The 19,542-nt window shown below is 32.9% G+C and overlaps 1 protein-coding gene across 1 annotated transcript; it reads left to right on the top strand.

Annotated features, from left to right (window-relative positions):
* Positions 1-2,138: 2,138 nt before the first annotated feature.
* Positions 2,139-19,118, top strand: LOC134725891 (uncharacterized). Its single transcript, XM_063590158.1, has 7 exons — positions 2,139-2,359; positions 3,024-3,689; positions 11,261-11,910; positions 12,741-12,970; positions 14,758-15,922; positions 16,522-17,239; positions 18,838-19,118. The coding sequence occupies exons 2-7, from the start codon at positions 3,267-3,269 to the stop codon at positions 19,042-19,044; spliced, it is 3,393 nt and encodes a 1,130-aa protein (XP_063446228.1). The 5' UTR covers positions 2,139-2,359; positions 3,024-3,266; the 3' UTR covers positions 19,045-19,118.
* The last annotated feature ends 424 nt before the right edge of the window (positions 19,119-19,542 follow it).

The raw sequence follows: 19,542 nt of genomic DNA, 5'->3' as shown, positions 1-19,542 counted from the left end.
TGACTGTGTGGATATTTTTGTGTTTACGCTTTAATAACAAGGCTCTTGAACACTAATTATTGTACAATACATGCTTGCTTTCCCTTGTCTTGTGTATGTATGTGTCGTTTGGTTGCTGTCTCAATGACAATTACCTCAAATGCCACTCTTTCTTGTATAAGTTTTTTTTTCATGAAAAACTATTACACGTCTGAAATTTGAAAGGATATATGTTTTGACACTAATCCCTACTTGTGTTAAAAGAAAGATTACAAAACGGAAATTCAATGTTATAAATAAAGAGTTCATAAAAAAAAACAATCATTAAACAACATCATACTTTTGTTTTAGTTTTTTTACCTCAAAATAAATGATTAAAATATTCTTCTTCGTAGTGAAAATCAAATAGATAATTATTGTGAAAAGTAAAAAAATACCTGTAGATGTCGTAGTTTTTTCTACGTTTTCGTCTTTAAGTTATTCATTTACAAATATTATTCACGTACAATAAAATATTACATTACAGAAAACATACTTTCGTGTCATTTCGTCTTTCGTAAAGTCGTTAAGGGTGAAAGGCTTTTATATTCAACGGACGATTGACGTAAAAGTTTTATTTAAATACTGTAAATTTTAAAAACATATAGAACACATAGATTTATGAACGTTAATTTAAAATGTTTAAGTACTTTGTCAAACAAACTAAGATATGCGTGAAATTCAACTAAAATAGATAATAAAAGTATACAACATTCGAGACAGATAGTAATACTTGTAATATTACGTCAATTATGGCGAATAATAATAGCGGGAAATGTTAATAAACGGATCACGGAAAAGGATTACAAATTGACAAGACAAATGTGACCTTCTACAAACAATGTAGATTAATAAAATAAACATATCGCTTTTCAATAAATAATGAAAATGAAAAAAACAAACCATACGAAGCACAGGGATCGATACAGGATTTTTGAAATGGGATAACCTCCGGACAATTGAAGATAAAGAGCTTTTTATTAAAAAAATAATTAACAATTGTTTACTAGAAAAATATATATAATATCCTAAAACAATGGATTTTTTTTGGCGATCAAATGTACCCTTTATGTCACCCAAAAAGCGGGATCCGACATATAATGAAGCGTTAAAATGTAACGTAGTTAAAATATCGTAAATAGACACATGGTGTCTGATCAAAATAAAGTACAACTACTCGTACTGTAATTATATTGATATAATATTGATGTATAAGGCTGTATAGATCTTTTAAATGTGTTATTGGAATATGACAATAATTATTTTTGACATATCTTTAACGTTTATGCCTTATTTGTTCAATCTATAAAACTAGGTCAAAAGGAACTCTCTTTCTCTCTCGTTATTGCTCCGATAGAAAGAGAAACGATCTTCTCTGTTCTTCTTTACGAAATTTCGGCTTGACTTCATAAATAATCTAGTTATTGATAATTGTAAGAGCTCTTTTCAAAAACAAAACCAATTAAAGATAATTGAGTGAATTATATTACGTTACAATTGAAGTTTCTGTATTTATTAATTATACAAGCTGGTATTCAATCCATGTGATAATATAAGTAAAATAGTATGTAGCTATTAATCAATTGTATGCAATGTATTCGTATTTGGTAATTTCACGTTAGTTGTCATTTTATCGTTTTTATTGTAAATTATACATCTAGAAGTGGGATATTTTAGTCCACAGTATTGATCTCTGTATTAGGAGATCGTTTTCTGTCGTTGTTATTTTTGTATCAAATTGACTGATTAAATTCTATTGAAACTTTTTGCTATATCACACAATGTAGTTTTGTTTACGTTTAAACGGCGTGTAAAATTATACCTTACACGATTTTCCGTAACAAGGACAAAATAGTTTAATAAAAGATTTCTATATTACATCAACTTTGTACATTTACGGAATTTTAACGTTATATTACCGGTGTTCGATCACGTATATTGATTCATGCTAGGCTGCCTTCATATGAACATTATACATTTTCTAAGCAAAAAAACAACAACATTTGCGTTAAATCTTTATAGGGTGTGTATTTTCATCTAGACATATAGACTTTTTATTGTATTAATTTAAAGTAGTATCGTAATACAAGATTGATTCAAGATTAACACGGAAAAATATTTCCGTAGCACGCATAACTAAGTGTGTTGTCAAACTATGAATAAAGAGCGATTTAAAACATCATGAGAGATGGACTTAAAAACTTTTTACATTTAGATATAACGGAGACGTGTAAAGGGTTTTTAATCATCCGTACTTTTTGTAACCGATATAAATTTTAAGTGAATGTTTTTCCGTCAGAGGATTCAATAACAAATACCGGCGCGACATGGAGCTAGAATTGTGAGTTTTTATTGATTTAGAAATAATCAGAAAAACGGTTCTAACAACAAAAGAATCGACACGAAAGAAAGCGATATTGTCTACTTAAATAATCAGTAGGAGATTACAAAGCCGACTGAACCACGAATTATACATACAGATAATATCCGCAAAACGTTTTCAAATAGCAATACGATTTTAAATACTTTCGTTTTATGACTGTTTGTTGAACATTGTACATTACATAGGCAATTGATGATAAAACTTAACACGAACTATTTCATATTACTTATAAGAGATTTTTTCCGTAACTCACGCAGAACGGATACGGTTTTCTGCCTAAACAATCACACGATTGGTTTTAGATTTCATAGATTTTTTCCAACTTTTTAATATGTTACACGTGTACATGTCGCTTTGTTTGTACAGGATATAAATGTATTCTGTACTGGTGCGTGCATTATTCAAAGTTTTCTGGACATGAGCGATAAGCTAGCGTTAGTGTGAATTATTTTTATTGATAATCAATGCGTTGACGACGATTAAAAGCCTGCAGGATGTTTGTGCTTGTATATATCATCTCAATTTAGAGTTTTGTTCCTTGTTTAATCATCGCATATCATTAACTGGCGGTTTATGACGACCCAATTTTAATCTTTCTAAGCCACTTTTGTTGTATATACAGGCGGAGTGAGTTCGTATTTAAACAGCACTGGGAGACACGAGGAAAAGAGACGCTACGAAAATATATATATACAACACATGTAAATGTCAAAGAGGCCATCTCAGTAAAGTAACAGATTCATGATTTGCGTGTGTTGAACATTTGCGTAAAATAAAGTAATTAGAGATTATGCTATATTTTACGCAAGATCATTGAAGGATCAGATTACAATTTGTCTACGGAATCTACTTCAATGTAAATATTATGAAGGCGAAGTCATTTACGGAAAAGAGAAAAAAGAAAACTGAAGGTACAGAGAACATTGAATTGAAAAGTGATTTAACAATGAAGAGAAGACGAAAGCACAGGGCGGGAAAATATTCTATTAATGAAGAAGTGAATGTTTCAGATGCTGAAGATTTTATTGTTACTTGTATTGAAGATGGAGAGACAGTTTTAGATGTACAGTGTGGAACAAATACGGCTACATTAACACTTGATAAATTGTGGCAAGGAAGTAAAGGACCATGTATACATTTTCAGGGTTCATGGTTGACACCGAATGAGTTTCAATATGTCAGCGGGAGGGAAACGGCAAAAGACTGGAAACGTTCAATCCGACACCAAGGGAAAAGCATTAAATTACTTCTTTCAAAGGGTTATATGAAAGTTACAACAGATAGCGGTGTAAGTATAAACTAATAAACATTATAGATTGTTGTATTTATCAAAAAAGAAATGACATCTGTCTACACACTTAATATAATTTTCCGTCAGTACGGAAATGAATACAATATTGGTATAGGTGAAGGCGATAATAAGTGTGTGTACGTGTTTATTGTCAGGAAAAGTAAACAAAGAAAAGTTTAGACAATTGTAAATACTTTTATCTTATATCGACTAAATATTTATCCTTTATTTTCTTTGTGTGGGATTACGATATTGAACCGAGAACATATTTTTGTTATCGACGAGATAGCGAGTATGTATAAGATTAATCCTAATTTTGTAATCGAAAATGCTTGTCACGAACGGGAAAGAAGATTAAAAGTAGGGTTTTGTTTCATGTCGACAAAAGTTTTATCTTTCGAATCATTTATTAACGTACGTCCGTCATCCGTCATTATTGATCCCTATTTGAAGCATATGTAATATGCGTGTTAAAGGCCGACATCTTGCACTAAAAATATAGATTATGTTTTCTAAACAGGATGAATTTTGTCACGTTTATTCAATAAATTATTTTTTTTGTTATTTCTGTTTTAATGTTCGTAGTGTTTAGAAAACAAGGCGATAATTAAACAATGATATAACTCCCTTTCGCTTAGCATGCAGACTTCTCACATTTCTATGTATTATATATTCCATGTATGAAATGTTATCATTTGATCTACGTGCGTAGTAAAAATGGTCACATTTTAAAAGTCATTTAAAATTTACGATTGTACATGTTTTAAACCATTTGCGTCAGGATATCCGCTTTTCAAGAGAAAAATGTAAAATTTATTTATAATCGCATTACCAGATTTGATACGTCGTATTCATAACACCACATTAATAATTTTTCATGGGAGAATTTTTTTAGTATATTTTCTTGTATAAGACGCCTTGCTGTTGCACGCGATATTTCCTGGCTAAGGTTGATTAGCTGTGCATGCGATAACAAAGCGTTATCGTAAAATACAGTTTATGGCTTTTGTGTGCTTCTCCGTAACCGATGGGCGTTACATAAATAATTAAATACATAAATGAGACCTTTATTTCAAAGTCGGAAATAGATTAAGCACGAAAAGATGTGGCGGCATTGTTATTTAAAATAAATAAAATAGACGAAAGACGATAGCAATAAAACTTATTGAGTTTAGGAAAGTATATATTGATTAATTTATCACGATTTCACTGGCATTCATCCAACCATTTCTTAAGCAAATTCTGCATACGGAAAGAATTTGAAATTAAAAGAAGTTTGCAAAGGGTCGCTGCTCTTGTCGGCAACGTAAATGAAATGCGATCTTCGTAAACAGATTGAAGTCATTATACAATGTACGCTGTATTAGAATTGTTTCAGCAGACATAATTACGGGCAAGTCGATAAACGCTTCTCTTTACGATTTTCTGTGCAAATGTTGCGGAAAACATATGAGTAGACTTTTAATTCCTCACGACCATATTATCTGAATGTAATATAGATTATACGGACATTTTATTTTGGTTACCTAGAAACAAAATTGTAGTATATCAATTCGTGCCTTGTCAAAATTATTTATCTAAAGTATATCATAATACGATTTCAATACGTTGCGTACATCATCTAACGTTTTTCCGTAAACGCGTATACATTTATCATGGCACTAAATGTGTAGTAAATTGAATGGTTTCTAGGAAAAAAGGAAACGCCTATTCATTCGAAAGTATAATGCTATAACTAAACCAATAGAAATGAATTGTTGACATTTCCTGGTGATAAAACATCCAATTTCTGGTTCAAGTTCAAAACAATTATTAAACGACATTTGTAATAAAAAAAAAACATCTCCGGCAATTCAAAATATAAAATTGTTGAAACATTTCTTCCGGTTGATTGAAGCCACATGACAAAAGTTCCACAACTAGAAGTATCGCCACGAGAATGACATTACCTACTTCAAAAGTCAAAACAATCCTTTGGATTCAGTATCACAACAACTTGCAATGACTTTCATTCATTTAAGAATTGAATGCTCCTATTTGTAAATTTAATGATGTGTAAAAGCGTTGACCGAATTACATTTTGTATGAAGAGCGGAATAATTCCGTGCTTTATTCTTAAAATGCATGCGGCACGGTCAACCCTTCTCAACCATACAGAGAGGGGGATTAGGAGGGGTTCTAATCCCGAAATGTCGGCCTTAAAAACACGAAATACCGAGGTCCCGAATTTAAATAAATTTCAATTCCGATATCCCAAAATTCGGTTAAAGAATTCCCGGATCCCAAAAGGGTCAACCCTAAAATCCCGAGCTTAAAAACATCCGATCCCGCAGTCCAGATAACGGTCTTATCCCCCTCAATATATAATTGTCAAAAGAAGCATTCAATACTTTAAATCATTTTTTTCCTTAGGACCCCTAAGGGTGACTGGGGTATAGAAATATGGTCACTTGGTCTTCCCCCGACCGGCAGTACAACGCTTGCCGAAGTGGGGCGTCCGTTTGGCTGTGCGGGATGTATCAAGTTCGCAGTCAAGTCCGGTCAGAAGGGGGACGTTAAATCCGATGCCTCGTGAAAAGAGAGTGCCACGCTCTTTGCACGCTAAGAACCCTTGCAACAACTCTCTTGAGGGGTCCGTAGGTGGCCTGTTGCAAGGCAAAATTTCTGTCCCTATCCACATACCCTCATTTTCTAGTGGCAGTCCAAATTTCCTTGACCATTATCTCAGATGGCCTCTTTTGTATCAACCTACCTATTGTATATATTGTGAACTTGTTCTCGTACTGAATATGCATGAAATATTTGCCACTGGACGTTAAGCAACCAACAATCAATCAAAAATTCCTAGGATAATGAAAACACGATTTCTATTATTTGTCGCAAAACTGTATAATCGTCTGTCAACTTACGGAAGCGAAATGCAACTGAGTTGGTATGTACCCAACACTTCATTATCAACTATACACACGTATATACATCGTGAACAAAAAAAAAGGCAAGTTAATAAAAATATCATTTACCAATGCTTTGGAGTTGTTTTTGATACAACGAATAAACCATAATTATTTAATCGTGCATATTAGTTTATAGTGTAATAATCAATAGATATCTCGAGTCCATGAATAACTTCCAAATAATATTTATTCTCATATTACTTAAATAGGTATAAACTTGAGTTTTGCGTGTCTAGGTGTACAGTTGTCGTAATGATTATTGATAAACTATCGACAAATCATTGGTTAACTGACAACTTGGTACGAGCGGAACCCCCAAGACAGAACATAAGACAAATCATTGGTTAACTGACGACTAGGTACGAGCGGAACCCCCAAGACAGAACAAAAGACTATATTCTCACGTATCATGACATCGTATAAAATCGTTAAAATGATGTTTAAGCGATCAATGCTAAGCTGTATATAATGAAATAATTGTTCTAATCAACATCACTAAAATCTCTACTGCTCGTGTCAATTGTATGCGTGAACGCGCATGTCTGTGTGCAGACTCAAACATTAGTTGACACGTGACAACTGAACAGCTGAAAATTTAACTAAAGTTTTATAAAAAGCGTTTGTCTGTGAAAACATGAAACCAATACATATTCGATCATCGTTTAGACAAAAATGAATATTCATTCCATCAATACAAAGATTAATGATTTTTATTGCTACATATTTGCAATTTATATTTATTTTACCAGACAGAAAACATACTAGAATAACGTTCACGGCAGAAACAGAATCGTAAATAATTGCTCATTTTGCGTCATTCACACATTTCAAGTCATGGTAAATCAGTGATTTAACTATAAAACTAAGGTTTCTCTTTAGAAATAATCAAAACTCTTTACGTGTTAAATGTTTATTTTTGTCAGAGAAACGTGCTCAAACGGTTCTTCGTCTTTTCGCCACATTTATTACCAGAAGGATTTGCAATATCGTACATTAATTCAATACAACAGCTGTAGTCTTGATGATCAGTAGAAGCAGATATTATCGGTGTTATATTCTTTTTTTCTCAAGTACGGACAGTTAATAGATGACGTGCATCGCCGCAGCATTTTTCATACATTCTATTGTATTAGCGTCACGAATATCTCGGTTTATTGATCGAACTCGTTCGAAACTAATTTACGATTAATTTATATTAATGGTAAAGTTAATTAATGTTATCGTGACGCTTTATAAAGTTGGTTATCAGTCCCTCACGTTCAATGATATAAAAGTAAACGACGCTTAAGGAAGTCGGTTACTTAGGAATACATGTACGTGTAAAGATTTTTCATTATGGGACATCCGTTTCTGTCTAAATCCGCAGGAAATCCTCCTTCTTTTCATCAAACAGTTACACGCTACTAAATATCTTCTCAGTTTTGCAAACGTTATTTAACTGAATTCTTCAGTGCATTAATTATTTGAAGATTTTGTTTTTTATTTCAATGACGGAAAATTGACTCTTTTTGTTTAGCTTTTAATTTATGAATTGTTTGTCAGTAGCTTTATTTTCTTTCGATGTAACAAAATTCTTACATTTTGAGTACTCTGTATATTTAAGTGGCGTAGGCTGAAGATGTTTATTTTTTCTGTTTTTATAGTTGGCACGTTTTTATTATTAAGTTTCTCGAATAATCGTAGTCAGTACTGTTGTATCTGTATCAAGTTCCGGTTATCTGCTTGCAATTACTTTAATCCAACGTCCTTATCATTTATTAAATCTATCTGGTGTACGTGCTTATTCTAATACATGGGCCGTAACAATTCATATCGTCATACACAGTTACGAGAGTAAACCATTCTGTCTTTGTTTAGTTTATCCACGAAACTGTAATTATAGAAATTTTCCCATTTACTACAGTCGCAGCTATCAATGATAAATCGATAATAGTCATTTTAAGGTTATACGGTTATTAACACCGCTCAAACAGAGCCGTGGCTTTATTCTTCAATTTGCCTTTTAATAGGGTTAAAGCGCTTTATAAAGAGAAAATTCCTTGTACGATATGAAAGTCACGCTATCCCATGATGCATAAAACAGTCCAATAATTAATGTTATTATTAAAAAACTCTGCATGATGCTGTAGATCAAATAGTATTGAAGAAAATTAATACTCGTTTAAAAAAGTTCTGAATTTTTCGGGTGTTCTTAATTTTGTATGTTGTAAGATGCAGCGTCACATATTATTTTTTTTCAGAGTTAAAACAGCCGGCGTTATATTTGCATAACACACTGTTTTTCCATCGCCACAATCATGACGAAATTAATGTAAAACAGTCACGAACTTCCAATAAGTCTGCAATACTAACAATAATTGTTTTCGATATGCAGTAATTTATAGTATCAAATCAACTGTTTACGGGGATACTTTAGTTCATCTCATGTCTTGGTTTCAACGATGATTTATTCTGTCCTGTATGTGTAATCAGGGGTACTTATTTATTCCTAATTGTGAGGTGTGGTACTTTATGTCCTCTGTTTGTCGGTAATGATACTTAATTTCATCCTCAGCGATAAATTATTTAGCTTATGTTGTCTATTAATTTCACTCCTGTTTGAGTTCCGCGATACTTTATATGGTCCTCTGTTTGTCAACAAGAATATGTTTGAGGTCCGCGATACTTTATATTATCCTCTTGTTTGTCGACAAGAATATGTTTGAGGTCCGCGATACTTTATATTATCCTCTGTTTGTCCACAAGAATATGTTTGAGGTCCGCGATACTTTATATTATCCTCTGTTTGTTGACAAGAATATGTTTGAGGTCCGCGATACTTTATATTATCCTCTGTTTGTTGACAAGAATATGTTTGAGGTCCGCGATACTTTATATTATCCTCTGTTCGTCGACAAGAATTTGTTTGAGGTCCGCAATACTTTATATTATCCTCTGTTTGTCGACAAGAATATGTTTGAGGTCCGCGATACTTTATATTATCCCCTGTTTGTCGACAAGAATATTTAGTTCCGTCCCCTGTTTGAGGTCCGCGATACTTTATTTCTTTATAGTCTTCATATTTGGAAATACATACGATATACTTATTTCATTTTACGTTGCGGTCAGCTATACTTTATGGTCGACAGGGGTACTTAACTTCATCCCCTGTTTGAGGTTATCGATACTTTATCACATGAAGTCAGGTATACTTATTTCTTATTATGTCGGAAAGGAACGATATTTTGTAGCATCCTACATTGAATTGATTTGTGAATTTAGTGACTTGTTATTTTATCTTCGGCTAGTGGTCATTGATACTTCATTTTAAGGTCAATAGATGTTTGAGGTCAATGATACTTTATTTCTTGCATTTATTGCTTTGTAATAATATCACTTCGTCAAGGGAACGACCATTTAACTACAAGGGTAGGTTATGTTTTTTTCCCAAAAAAAATTCTTATCTTTTTTTAAATAAAAATCTAGTCAAGCAGATGACAAAAATATATATTCTGAATCGAGATTCCCAAATTCTTTACAGTGTTAAATTTTGAAGAAAAAACTAATGATTGATAGCGTTGAAAAAAACTAAATAAAAATGTTCGCGCTTTGCATAAAAACTGTCCGACTCAGAAATAAAAACATACCCCCCCCCCCCCCCCTTTACCCCCTAAATGAAGCTAAATGATTGCTACCTGAACCTTAAGTCTTAAACCTTCAAAAGATGTTTGAGAGTCATGAAACATAAGAATAATTATGGTTTTCTGGTGGTATGATCATGATCATGATGATATCGTTATGCTATCAAGTCGTAATAACAGCATGCCAATAAAGAGATATCATACAAAACAGGTGCTGTTTCAACAGTAGAAACATAAGCAACAAACTTGTGTTGATTCCAGTCATATATCAAAAGTTTGCAAATAAATAAGCTATACCCAAATCATTGGTGATTCCCGTAAAATACAAAAAGTCTTGGTTGGTTTGTGTTTGCCTTACATAAGTAAGAATTGCCTTTATAGTGCAAAATGATTATACAGAAATGTGAAATACTTGTGATTTAACTTTGGACCAAACTATAGACTAAGTTTTTTGTTTCAATAATTCTAGACATATCAATCTTTAATTATCTTTCATCAATTAAAACCGTTGTATATTATTTTATTCCGTTGTTAGCGTCATGTTAACAAGTTTCATGATACCACGAGTATGAACCTTGAATAGGCGAATACATTCCTGGTTGACATTTTTTTTTATTTTGAAGTTGTTTTCAGTGAATGTAACACCACAATTATAATTAAATTATCGGTATATCATGTATATAATCAAGGTTATTCATCGAGTTTCTGCACTTCTGTGAAATAACACTCATTACTCAAGTTGATTCCACTATTCTCTTTATTACTGCAAAAGTATTATAAACGAACACGAACGGTCCATTCTCAGCTCAAACTCAGTCGTTATTATGTACATATACTGTGTTGTCCGTAGATATGCAGAAACCTTTGTTTTCAGTTTATTTAAGTATCGAGCAAGAGTATCAAATTGAGAAATAAATAAACACAATGTATTCTGTATATAGTAAATGTTTTCATTCGTTCATCGCATATATCAATGTATATGTCTTGCTTTCAGAACAATGAATCAAAGACCGTGCAGTGCAAGGAGGTCAAAACGAAACGACGAGGAAAGGGGAGACGACGAAAGGCAAAATCGGTGGTCAACCAACCAGTGCTTGTTGACATTCCTGGTCATCTGAATGGAATACATATCAGCGAAAATGACAAAGATAATAAAAGTGATCTGGAGAAAGATGTGGAATCTAAGGTCAGTCCAGACTATACTGACGAGAGCCACGACGGTAACGAAACTGACGAAACGATAGAAAATTATTACTCAGAAAACGAGTTTCAAAAAGAAAATGCGAGTGCAACGAAAGCGAAAGATTCATGCAGCGAAAAAAGTATTAATAAATTCACAGAAAACGAACAGGATGACAATATTGGAACTGAATTTAATCAAAATAAGGAATCCGTAGATAAAGACTGTGACAACAGTGAAAAATCTTCTGGCAAAATAAACAAACGATATAGAGATAGTGGTTACAGCGATCAAACAGAATCCGAATTCCAAACGACAGAAAACGCGGGAAAAGATAATACAAGCGAAATGTGTGAATCAAATGTTGATGCTGATATTTCTGATATTAGCCACCACAATGGTTTGTCTGAAAAAGAAAAAGGAGAAGTACCAGAACAATTCGTCCTTTGTGAAGGCGCTCGGAGGTATGGTTAAATACTTATTGATGCAATTAATTATGTTGTATAATATGCTGTGCACTGCATGATGAAATACAAAATGAAAAAAAATACCTGCTTGATTTAGCGGAAAGATTTGTCATGCAATTATTTGCACTTCCCAAGACAGCTTGATAAAAACGCAAGCCATTTAATTTGTTTCTGTCGTTTATGTGTTGATGCAGATACGTAAATGAAAAAGAATGTTAATTGACGGAGCACGATCTCACACTCGACTTACATAATATTCATTTGAACGCAGGCACTTCCAACGTACCAATCGTTTTATTAAATTGTAAAGTATCAACGAATGACGAATTTGTCGTCATTTATCAAATTTAAAATATACGGAAGGAAATACATATTTTTGTTGCCCTGAAAAAACAAATGAATAATCTACGTTGTTCATTGAAATGATAAAAATGATCTAATATATGAAAGTACAACATGTTTAACCTCCATTTTCCGTAAATATTTCCTTTGGTCTAAATTTATGTTCATTACGGAAGAAATTTTATTTTCCGCATGATAATTTTGCTTGAAAAGTTTGAATATTTGCAAATCTTGAGGGCACTAACAACAAACAACGATGTATAACAATTGACCTTATTTGCATTTATTTTTATTGTATTGTATAATTTATCTGTATTGATGCGTTTAGTTTACACGGTGTGAAACCTGATAAATATATCGTTTTTATCTCTACTGTTATCTCATATTAAAGTCTTTATAGAATGCGACATTTAAAAAACTTCAATACTAACAAATTATAATACACTATTGTTAAAAACTCATGATATTTTACTTCATTTTAATAGCATATCGAAAACACTTATGGAATCTAGTCACGACGACAGCCATGTTACAGGTCAAAAAGTAGAAATGTATAAAACCGAGGAGTTTTCTCATTGCAAAGACGGAGTTGGCAGTCCCCAACAAAGAATGGATTGTGATCATGGTGACAGCGATGCTATGCCGGACGTTGTATGTCAACAGCCAGAAAATATGACAGGTCCAAGGCCTATCGACCAGGATATATACAGTTCAGGTATTTAAGTTTGACTGTAGTTAAAAACGTGTGTATTCTGTAGTTTTTCAGTACACTGAAGGAAATATAGGTGTACTAGCGTATCTAGTAAAAAAGAAATGCTAGCTAGGACACTTCTTAATTTACAAATCTTTCTGGTTAAAATGATTAGTCTTCCTGAATAAAATGAATAGTCATTCAAGTTAAAATGACTTTCAAGTTAAAATTACTGGTTTGTTCTTTAGTTTGTTTACTAGTCCTTCTATAGTACGTTTTATTTCTACTCAGTTAGAAATACTGAAATGTCTATTTATTCCATAGACAGTAAGTTAGCCTATCCTTATAGCGCACGTCCGATTTTTGATGAGGTTCGTGCATGTTGCTCAATTCATAGTTTTCTTTGTTGCTTGTAATGTCCCCACCGTCCCTTTTCTTTCGTTTCGTCTTTTGTTTTTGCGTCTGTCCGTCCGTCCATCCGTCCGTTTAAGAAGTATTTTCACACATTATAAGTAAGCTTGAACGGGGGCATTCGTAACATGAGACAGATTCTTCTTTTATTTAGTCTGTTGTCACTCGTCTATTAGTTTTCGCCATAGAATTATCAGTTCGTTTTCGACATATGAATGACTATTTTTATAGTAACTTCCGTCTCTTTTATACCTATAGTAAATTCTACTAGATATTTCTTACATATCAGTTAACTTTGTATTCTGGAGTTTTGCAGTAAAAGTATATTTCTGCATGCAGTTCAACAATTTTTCTAAATGGGCTTTGAATTAATTCGAATATTCGTCACGAGCAAAAGCAAACACACATAAACACAAAAGGCCTACATATATATCATTATATAATCCAAAGGTACAAGTTGCTACAGGGTTTAAACCATTTAACAAAATTGCACTTTGATAGTATTTAATCATAAAGAACAGGGTTAAATGTATAAATCGACCATAAATAACAAAGTATCGAATATTGCACGTTACTGTCGTGAAGAGATCAATACTCATCAAGAGGTTTCACCATTACCGTTTATAGATCTATTGGTGTATAGATTAAGTACAAAGTAAACATTATTGTCTTTATAATCAAAGTTAGTAGAAAAAAACAGATGTTAAAACGCTTTCTTATTTCCACGGTACTTCTGAGAAATCAATGAGTGAAAGCAATTTGATAATATTTTATATTATATGTTACACACATACATATCAACATAAGTAGAAAACGATGCGCTTCTGCCCTGCTGCACAGCAAATACATCGTTGTAAATCTAAAAGATTATGTATATCGCGCTGTTTAAAGCCTTCGAATGTTATTCTAAAGATATGAAAAATAAATCGAAAACTTTTTTAAGCTGTGCTTGCTAAGAAAGGCTAGTGAGAGTTCTTAGCTAACTTGCGTTCATTGGATGTTAACCTTTACCTTTCTGCTACTAGCTCATGAGATCTCCATGTTTTTAAGGGTTCGTGTTGTTTGGTCTTTGGATTTCTATGTTTTGTATATAATGTTGTTTTATTGTCTTTTGATCGTTTTACGTGTTATGCTTTGTTATTTTCATTTTTTTCTTCAACAAATGAATATACCTTTGGTATATTTCGCCTCTCCTCTTAACTGCTGACCCTGCTACACTTAGTCGGAATAATATTTTTTTTTCTGTAATATAAACGTATAGTTGTTCGTGAAATTAAATACAAACAAAATCTGACAAAGATATAACATTAAAATTAATAATAAACGAACACATGACAATTTTGAGACTTCCGCGCTCAGTTTCAATAACTGTATTTTTTATAATATTCACTTCATTTCAGATGACGAAGAGCCACCAACACTAGAACCACAAATCATTGGGTTTCAAGCTGAACAGACGATCATTCCAGCTGCGCCATCTCAATCACTGACTCCCTGTTACGATGAAATATGCTCTGACAGCACTGTCGACGGTACAGTAGTCCCACAATCCAAGAAAATTGTTTTGTCATTACCTTTGAAGAGTGTTTGCCAAATGTCCAGACAGGATTCAGACATCAAGATTACATTGCAAGAACCAAAACAACACACCAGCTTTACAGATGACAACCACCAAGAACCAAAGCAACAAACTAACTTTTCAAAAGATTCTCATAATGAATCAAACCAGTGCATCGATCATGAACATGAACACAAAGATGACGTCGTAAATGCAACGGACCCTGAACTGATCTCTGATAATTCTTCAAAAACTATTGATTCCGTTGTAAGTGTAAGCACCGACAACAAAGATATTAGAGATGTGATGAATTCCTCTTCTACCAAAGTACCGAACAAACGAAAGCGAAAACGCTCATCAAAACATGTGAAAAAAGTTGACACAATATTAAACAACATTCCAACAGTAACAGGACCAAAAACCGACTCTCAAAATGATACAGACAATAACTTTTGTCAACCGAAAAAAAGGAAAACAGACAAAATATTAAGTAAGGAAATTTCAAAAGAGTTCGACATAACGTCAAAAGAATGCGACAGAAAGACAAAAGATAGAAATGTCTTCTGTCAACAAGATGATACTGTCCATCAGAAAATTAAATCTAATTTATTAAACAAAAAAGAACCAACAAGTATCAAAGAAGAATCGTCGATGAAGACACCAATTGCAAACATGGACAACAGATCGAATCCATCTAAAGATATAAACCAGATCAACAAAGATCCCTATTTATCTAAAGATATAAACCAGATCAACAAAGATCCCTATTTATCTAAAGATATGAACCAAATCAACAAAGATCCCTATTTATCTAAAGATATGAACCAAATCAACAAAGATCCTAATTTAAAGTTTAAGATTTCTACAAAAGATGACAAAAAATCACTGATAAACTTGTCAGCTACCGTTCCTCGAATGAACGGCGATCTCAGAACGAGATCACCACTTCAAAATAGCTATGACGATTATATGCGAAGACTCGAGGCGTCACACTCTTCTACGTCGTGGTATGTATAAATGTAAATTTTACAGTGTTCGAAAAATGCATATATTGCAATAATTATATGTTAAAAAATCTATTTCACTTTGCGGTGATTGGAACCAATTCGAAAACATTTTGTATGTGATATATTTTTTGTGTAACGAATTTGTCGATGTCTTGGGTTAAAAAAGTAACATTTTACAGTTCCTCTCTTGTACGTATTTGAACAGAAGAATACGACGCATGTCACTAGCTGAGCTAGATACTTACTTTTCTGATGCATAAAAAAACCGTTTTTTATTTAACTCGTATTGCTCAATCAGTCGTTTATTCTGTAGCGATTTTAGACTTGTTTTGTCATCTTCGTTTTTCTTTATCAAACCCTTATTTCACCCTAAAAACTCAGGTGTGTCTTTTTATTCAATCATTTCTCTCTTCAAACATGTGAACTTGTATATGGTACGCATAATGATAACGAGTAGGATTTCGATCAAACATTTATTTCTATCTTTTCATAGCGTAGAATAAAAGTATTTTCATTGATGATTTTTAAGATATCCATTCTCTTCTTGTCAGCTCGATTGATTTTGTACGACATACTATGTTCCGTATTTATAATTTTAGGAATCCATACTTCCCGTTTTTTCAATTACCGAGACATCTGGAAGGAATGAGTATACCAACTTCGTCTTTCATGTCACCATATCCACCACTGTTAGGACCTGCAAGAAACCCAGACCATGAATCATATCCGCGAAGTCTGATAACTCCAACCTCGTCTCCGATGTTGTCGCCGTATTTAGCCACATCTCCGCCATCTTTTGATATTCCAAAGTTACCAACTGTGCCTAACATGTGGAACGGAAAGGACTCGTTTCCCGACTCAAAATATTTCCATGGTAAATCAATCGATTCAAAATGTACATCATCGTCTTCAACAGATACAACATCGTCTTGTCTTACCATAAAACCAGCTCATTCAGTTATGCCTGACTCATTGTGTTCTAACATGAAACGTAGTTTTAACGAATGGGATACGCCACTTGATCTCTCTATGAAAAAGACAAAATATCATCATCTTAAAAATTCCAATTTTACCGATCTTAACAAAAATAAAATCACAAACTATAAAAACAATAGAAACGATCGGGTAAACAATCCAGATTCTGTTTCTAAACATAAAAAGTTGAAAAATGTATGGATTAATAAAACAGACAATGAGAAGCAAAAACTAAGTATTCCAGAAAACTGCTCCTGCTTTAAAGATAACTTAGAACATTGGAGCGTCGATCAAGTCTACAGTTTCATTAAACGCCTGGATGGATGCAGCCCATATTCCGAGGTATGTATAACTTAAATGAAGATTGCAATGAGAAAAAAAAGTTGGTGATGAAAGATTGGTATTTAACATCAAGTGGCAAATATTTCATCCATATCAGAACGATAACATGTTTATGTGATATGAAAATGAACCGACACGCTGAGACGGAAGTGTAAACGCCTAAGTTCATAAGAAAACGGTCAGCAAAAAGACTCAGACACATTGTTCTGACTCCGAACTAGCCTTGTCTTTGTTCTTTCTAAACACCTTGTGCTTAGCGAATAAGTAGCTAATACCATTATTCAAGTCTTTCTTTGGCCCGACAGGGGATTTAACCCACGGTCTCTCGAACTCGCGACGAAAGCGCTACCACTACAGGACTACAGAGTCGATGAATTAAACTTGACAATTGAAAAAATGACCCAAACAAAAGTCGTATGTAAAAGAAGCCTACAGGATAAATATAATGACTGACGTCTGTTTGACGAGTAAATTGGACGCACATTAGAATTTATAGATCTCAGTAGTCATTATATTCTATGTCTGACATCACGTATAAAGAATATTTGCTAAATCATCTCATCAGTTATAAGAATATCGCATCAAAACAGAAAGTATTTATATCTATTGCGTATTTTCATACACGTACTTTCTTCTGTTAATAAGGTTATTTTTTAATTGATTACAACTGGGAAATGGGAATTGTTTTATTGGTAATTGATTACGTTGCCCTTCTGCTAAGTAGAGTAAACATCTTCCTATTTAATCTAAACGATATAGTACAGTGTAGATAGCTTTCATTCACTTTTAGCTGAAATCGTTGTTCGAAAGTAATGTGTTTAGTTATCTATTTTCATTTAATTCTCATCTCTCATTAATATCAAATTTTATAGGAATGGAGAAACACAGAGTCTATTAACAACACATTTAGTTTAAATTGATTATCATTTGAGAATTGTACATCTCAGTATTAGACAGAATTCGATTCTGTAGAATCACTTATTACTTATTTATGGATAAAAAGTATTGTTTGTTTCTGGGATCATCGATCATAATTCACCAGTGATGAACAATATTTGAACTAGCTTCACTAGTAATCAGTTCATGTCTAATTCTATTTCCGGATGATAATGATATTTAACGCTAAGAAAATCAAATGCTTTTTTAATACTTTCTTCTAGTCACGTAACAATTCAAAACCTAAATATTAGGTACATGTTACTAATGATTCATAAACTATTGAAGTATGCATGTTAAAACGAGTTGTTATAATTTAAGAAGAGTTGATGTTCCATTTGAGATGCGAAGATTCAAGAACATGGCTGATGGAAATAGACGAAATGCTACGATTACGATCGTCTGTCATAATAGAATACGATCATTAAAATCCTCGACAGAAAGGCAATATGGAAAGGAAATGCGACGTTTTCCCTCTTTAATATGAAAAATATCAATATTGAAAATACCTTGCGCGGAATTAAATCAAGCAGAATAACACAAATTAAAACATTAAATGTACAACGACAACAGGTTTACTTTATATATGAAAAATAATTAATTTCCGTAATAGTTTTACCTAAATATAATCATTTTCATTTTATATTACTTTTTTCTTTTAGAAATTCAGACAACACAACGTTACCGGAATGTCACTTCAATTTTTGTCCACAGACCACATGACCAGAGGCATGGGGATGAAAGTTGGACCAGCTATTGTTCTGAGTGACGCTATTACGCGTGAAGTGCAGAACAGCAGGAAACGATCAATGTCTTGTTACCACTGTAGTTCGAAAGTTCTCAGGGATGACCATAAACTGTTTGTTTAAATAAACTTGTACTGTATAGTGTATTATAGATATAAAATTAAACAGTGCTATGCGCCATACATTTTTGAAGGTTACATGAAGTGTTCAGATCTCTTTTCAAAAATGATGCATGACTATCTAATAAATCGAAAAAAAATCATATTTGTCCATCTCTGTTCCTTCATTTCATTAGAATTTTTTTATGGTTATTATTAAATTGTCAACAAGGGTTACTAGTACATAAAAACGTTGATGTAGGACAATGCTAATTGCTTATGTAGCGTGCATTGAAGCTAAATTGATACAGGTCAAATGGTACACTAACGCAAATATGTTTTGCACAAAATAGAACAAACGTCATGCTTTGTTGCACAGAAATCAAGACGGCTTTTTGATTTTGTGTTTTAATGCCTATAATGACATGAAATTTAAGCAATGACAGAGGTTTGTGCGCACAAAAAACTGGTTCGGCCCACAACATTTTGGGCCTGTTCTAAGTGTTGTTCGTTTTGATTCTCT

Source organism: Mytilus trossulus, chromosome 7, assembly GCF_036588685.1.
Source record: "Mytilus trossulus isolate FHL-02 chromosome 7, PNRI_Mtr1.1.1.hap1, whole genome shotgun sequence".
NCBI lineage: Eukaryota > Metazoa > Mollusca > Bivalvia > Mytilida > Mytilidae > Mytilus > Mytilus trossulus.
The sequence above is the reverse complement of the archived record's forward strand: the minus strand, read 5'-3'. Positions and strand labels throughout refer to the sequence as shown.

Bases quoted from the DNA above. Each gene is read 5' to 3' on its own strand.
- LOC134725891 (XM_063590158.1), top strand. From the start codon at position 3,267: ATGAAGGCGAAGTCATTTACGGAAAAGAGAAAAAAGAAAACTGAAGGT. The intron at 3,690-11,260 runs GTAAGTATAAAC...TCTTGCTTTCAG, and splicing joins AAGTTACAACAGATAGCGGT to AACAATGAATCAAAGACCGT. The intron at 17,240-18,837 runs GTATGTATAACT...TTTTTCTTTTAG, and splicing joins GATGCAGCCCATATTCCGAG to AAATTCAGACAACACAACGT.